Source organism: Bos grunniens, chromosome 19, assembly GCF_055505025.1.
Source record: "Bos grunniens cultivar Pamir isolate PY7600 chromosome 19, Bosgru_T2T1.0, whole genome shotgun sequence".
Taxonomy (NCBI): Eukaryota; Metazoa; Chordata; class Mammalia; order Artiodactyla; family Bovidae; genus Bos; species Bos grunniens.
The window spans coordinates 49,666,757-49,670,991 of record NC_141183.1 but is presented as its reverse complement, the minus strand read 5'-3'; the positions used below and the strand labels follow the sequence as shown (position 1 = coordinate 49,670,991).

Genomic DNA, 4,235 nt, shown 5'->3' with positions numbered 1-4,235 from the left:
TATTGGAATTTTTACTGAGAATTTCGAGGGGAGGGGGTGTGTGTGTTGATGGACAAAAGATAGCTCTTGAGTAACCATTAAGGGTATGGCTCCTGTGATAATTGTGAACGCTGCTTAAAACAGACATCGCCTTGAGTTGTGTCAGCGTTTCCCATCCTTGCAGATGGGCGGTATTAACCTCAGGAGACAAACAGCGTGGTCTTCTACACTAAGAAAGTGTAGTTCTCAGCCGTCTCTTGGTAACCGGAGGGCACCGATGCAGTGAGTCCTCCACGAAAGAAGTTGTTTTTTAACAAAAGGTATGCCCCTCTGCCTGCCTACTGACTTACACAGAAATGCCCTAAACAGAACCTCAGCACAAATGATAAGCTAACACAATGGCTTCCTTTGTTGAAACTTGGAAATGTCACCGCCCCTCGTAAATCTGACAGCACAACAGGGTAGGTACCCGTTTCTGCGAGTGTCCATTCCATGCCCCTGGGAAGCCACTGCGAGCTCCCACGCTGCCCCTTCCTTTTCTAGGAGAGCCACCTGTCCCAGCAACAGCCTGCTTTTACTTCATTTGCCAGGTAGGTTGTAGCCTGCTTATATCCATAGAAAAATTGCCTAGATTTTGGTTTTGTGTGGCAAGAAGCCCTACATATAATGCCAGTGGCTGTGTATTTATATAAATCATATTCTTCAGATTTTACCTGGTTTGTGGCAATCGTCTCCCTCTGTGTTCTAATTTTGAAAATCTGCTCACTTAAAAACATGCGCCATTATTGTCTGCATGGGAAAATTAAAATGAAACTAATGGTTTCTGTGGGAAATCAGAGCAACCCATAAACGCTTTGGCAGCACATGATCAAAAATCAATCAGAAAACAATCTGTGGTTGTGGGGGCTGAGCTCCTCCAATATGAAGGCAAACTCTAGGCCTGGTGGTCTCTGGAGAAATACCCCAGACTCTCTCTGCACAGGAGGACACCTGGTGGCAGAGGCCCTTTGTAATGAAGAGAATTCTCCTGCGGAGATCCTGGCAGACATCCACGCCGGGGTGGAGCGAAGCACGCTCTGAACACTTAGGGAGTCTAACACCTTTCTCATCTAAATGTCTGGGTTTATCAGCGAAAAGTCACAAAGGAAGCTGTGTGGCCTCCAAGGTGTGAGGGGAATTTTTAGTAGAGATCATAAAGGCCCTATCATTTTTTCTAAGCTTAAGAACACACCAGTCATTAAATAAAAAGCAATTAGAAGGCACCTGTAAATAATTGCGTAGATGCACACCACATATATTCAGATGATTTAAGCACCTCTATGAACTGCTAACCAATAGCCACAGGAAAAAACAAAACATAGATAATATCCTGATAGACCCTGTGCTGCTGCTATCTCAAGCGTGTCCAGACAAAAACTACACAGTAAGCCATAAAAAATTTAAAGGCAAAATACACCACCAAAACAGAGCTTACTAATTGCCACTCAAGCAGGGGGGTGAAGCAGCTTGCACAGTGCATTGTGTGGACGTGAGTAACCTTGGTTACTGTTTCCAAGGACACTGGGCTCTTGGCTAACAAGCACTGAGGTGAAGCTGAATGCACTGTGACTCATTTTAATAAACCTGCGTAAAGAAAATCAACGTGACGGAATTCCACACTCCCCAAATCTTTATTGGCAGATCTAATAAAGCGTTTCCAATTCTAAACAAGATACTGAAAATCGTGAATACCCTTTGCAGCAAAAGCTTTTCGTTGACGCCTGCTGTATTTTTCCTCTGGCACCTTCCATGAGGTGACTAAACCTATCGTACTTGCTAAGGTCAGCAGTAATTATACTTACGAGTTTCATCTGAGGCGTTCTGGAATACATCTAGAAACGGAAACCTATCTGGTTAACAGGTGAGCACTGTCATCAACATGGACCACTGTGACAGAATAATAGTCCACAAAGCGTTTCCAAAAATGTCTCTGCCGTGGAAATTCTGTCAAACTGGGAGACGTTTCTTGTTGCAAAGGTAGATTTGTGACCGTGGTCTATCATGGAATGTATAACACCAATGAGAAGGCTGCTTGAATTTTGGTGCCATGTCGAAACCCGAGGCACTGCCCAGGCTGAAGTGGAGCCCGGAGGCCCCAGGCAAAGTTTACTAGAAACCGGCCCATTTGTGTCATCACTGACACCCGCTGGCCCTGCGGAGGGCAAAGGTAACAACTCAGAGACAGCTGTTCCGGTTGTTAGCAGCTGGAGATGGTATCATCCGCAACAGATGAGAAAAAACAGACTGACCTCAGCAACCCTTGTCTACATCCGGGCATGTGGCCAGAGAAAGCAGAAGCCCCAGCAGCTCAGGAATGAAAACGTTCTCTGCCTTTCTTGGGGAGGGTGGGAGTAAAAGATGGAAGATGGAGCAAAATCGAATTGCCCCAAGTTTTGTCCTGAGGAGGGGAAAATGATCTAATTATGTAAAGAGACAAAACCAATTTTTCCAGTTTACAAACAAAAACTAAGTATGTCAGAGAGCTTAAGCCACACAAAGAGAAGCACCCAAGGTTCAAAATCGCCTAAGCACGTGATTCACAACAGAGAAACGTGTGTCCCAGGAACAACACAGTCCTTACTCCCTGACTTTTTCCCCGATTTTATGCATTCGGTTTAAGCAGCAAAGAAAATTCCCTGTACCAGAGAGCATGCAGGCGCTCCCTGGTGACCCAGTGGTGTGGACTTCGTGCTTTCACTGCTGAAGACGCAGGTTCAATCCCTGGTAGGGAAGCTAGGATCCCACAAGCTACACAGTGAGACCAAAAAAAAAAAAAACCCACACAACAGAGAGCATGAGCCTTTTCCTTCTAAAATTCAATGCTGGTTCTGAGCAACGTCCTGCCATTGCTTCTAAGTCACGTGCCTCTACCACAGATACACACCTTACTCTTCTCCTTGCTGGGCCATGAGCTCCACCGTCCAACCCTGAGCAATTTCCAGGTCTCTCACAGAGAAACGGATTGGTCCCTGTGCAGGCGTTCTTGGAAATCTGGACAGAGGCCTTCGCAAAGAGATTTCATTCAGCTGCCTTTCCAAACCTTGTTTGAAAAAAAACACCACGTTCATAGCCTGTGTGTGAGGCAATACAGGGCCTTCAGTGAAGACCCCCAAGGGCAACGACTCATCCAGATACACCAAGATTCAGGGCTCGGTCGAAATGAACATTCTTCTCCACTGCAAAGTTCCCAGGTGTGCTTTGAAAGTTTTCTTGAAAGCTGCTGCTGTTGCTGCTGCTAAGTCGCTTCAGTCGTGTCCGACTCTGTGCGACCCCATCCATAGACGGCAGCCCACCAGGCTCCCCCATCCCTGGGATTCTCAAGGCAAGAACACTGTGGTGGGTTGCCATTTTCTTGAAAGCTGACAGTCTTACAAATGCACGAACAGAGCAGAGAACTGGTTCTGTTGTGACACTGAAGTTGGTAAACCCACCCTCACCCACCTACCACTGTCCAGTGGACAGAAGCAGAAATTTTTCTATAAAAAGAATATCCGTTTAATCACAATTTCCCCCTTTCTATTCATTTTAGATATTAACACACTAAATGTGGCTAAATGCATTCTACTTCACACAACAATAAGTGTTCCAGATACACAAGCACTGGCTCAAAATCCTTCCGACTCCAGTCCTAGAGCAAGAATTTAATTTTCTTCAAATGTCAGTTCTTCACAGTTTCAATGCTACAGCAGCAAATTATTCCTTAGATAAAGGCAATTGTGGTCCATATTTTAAAACATCTTAAGAGAACTAGAGATAAGTTAGCAAACTTCCAGTGCCACGTGCAGTTTGGGTAGGGCGGTTTGACCTGAAACCCCAAAGACTGGCCGCAGGAACTTGGGGGCAAAGTTCGTCTGTGGGAAAGACTAGAACTTGCACAGCCCCTCCCCCACCTCTTGAGGCTTTCCTCCTGATGGGGTGGGCGGGGGGAGCTCCACAGCATTCACATTCCGTTTACTGGTCCCTGTCACCCCAAGGGGTGTGGTGGAAGAAAACAAACCCAGCCGGGTGCGTCATAGAGGAGCTGTCAGGAGCTTTCAGAGCAAATCAGGCAGGATCAGGCCGGGAGGTTTCGGTTCAACACAGTTGATCCAGAAGTTGGCACAGCTGGCGTGATACTGGTGTCCCCCGTACGCCAGCTTGAAGCTGTCAGTTTCCGAGTTGAACGCCTGCCAGGAAGAAACAGACAGGGAGGGGGAGTGGTCAGGCTCCCTCCACGC

At 46.6% G+C, this 4,235-nt stretch overlaps 1 protein-coding gene across 36 annotated transcripts in view; it reads right to left on the bottom strand.

Moving 5' to 3' along the window:
* Positions 1–1,630: 1,630 nt before the first annotated feature.
* SYNRG (synergin gamma) overlaps positions 1,631–4,235 on the bottom strand; it is an 85,428-nt gene continuing 82,823 nt past the window's right edge. For 18 of the 36 annotated variants that reach the window (XR_015148284.1, XM_086360362.1, XM_086360372.1 and 15 more), the window contains one exon: positions 3,490–4,184. Coding sequence is in view for 30 of the 36 variants with exons in the window: in XM_086360362.1 (XP_086216488.1) it covers positions 4,053–4,184 (132 nt within the window). In the remaining 6 variants the exon portion in view is untranslated. Of the gene's footprint in view, positions 4,185–4,235 lie in introns of all 36 variants that reach the window. The other 18 variants (XR_015148283.1, XM_086360364.1, XM_086360375.1 and 15 more) reach the window with 2 other exon arrangements.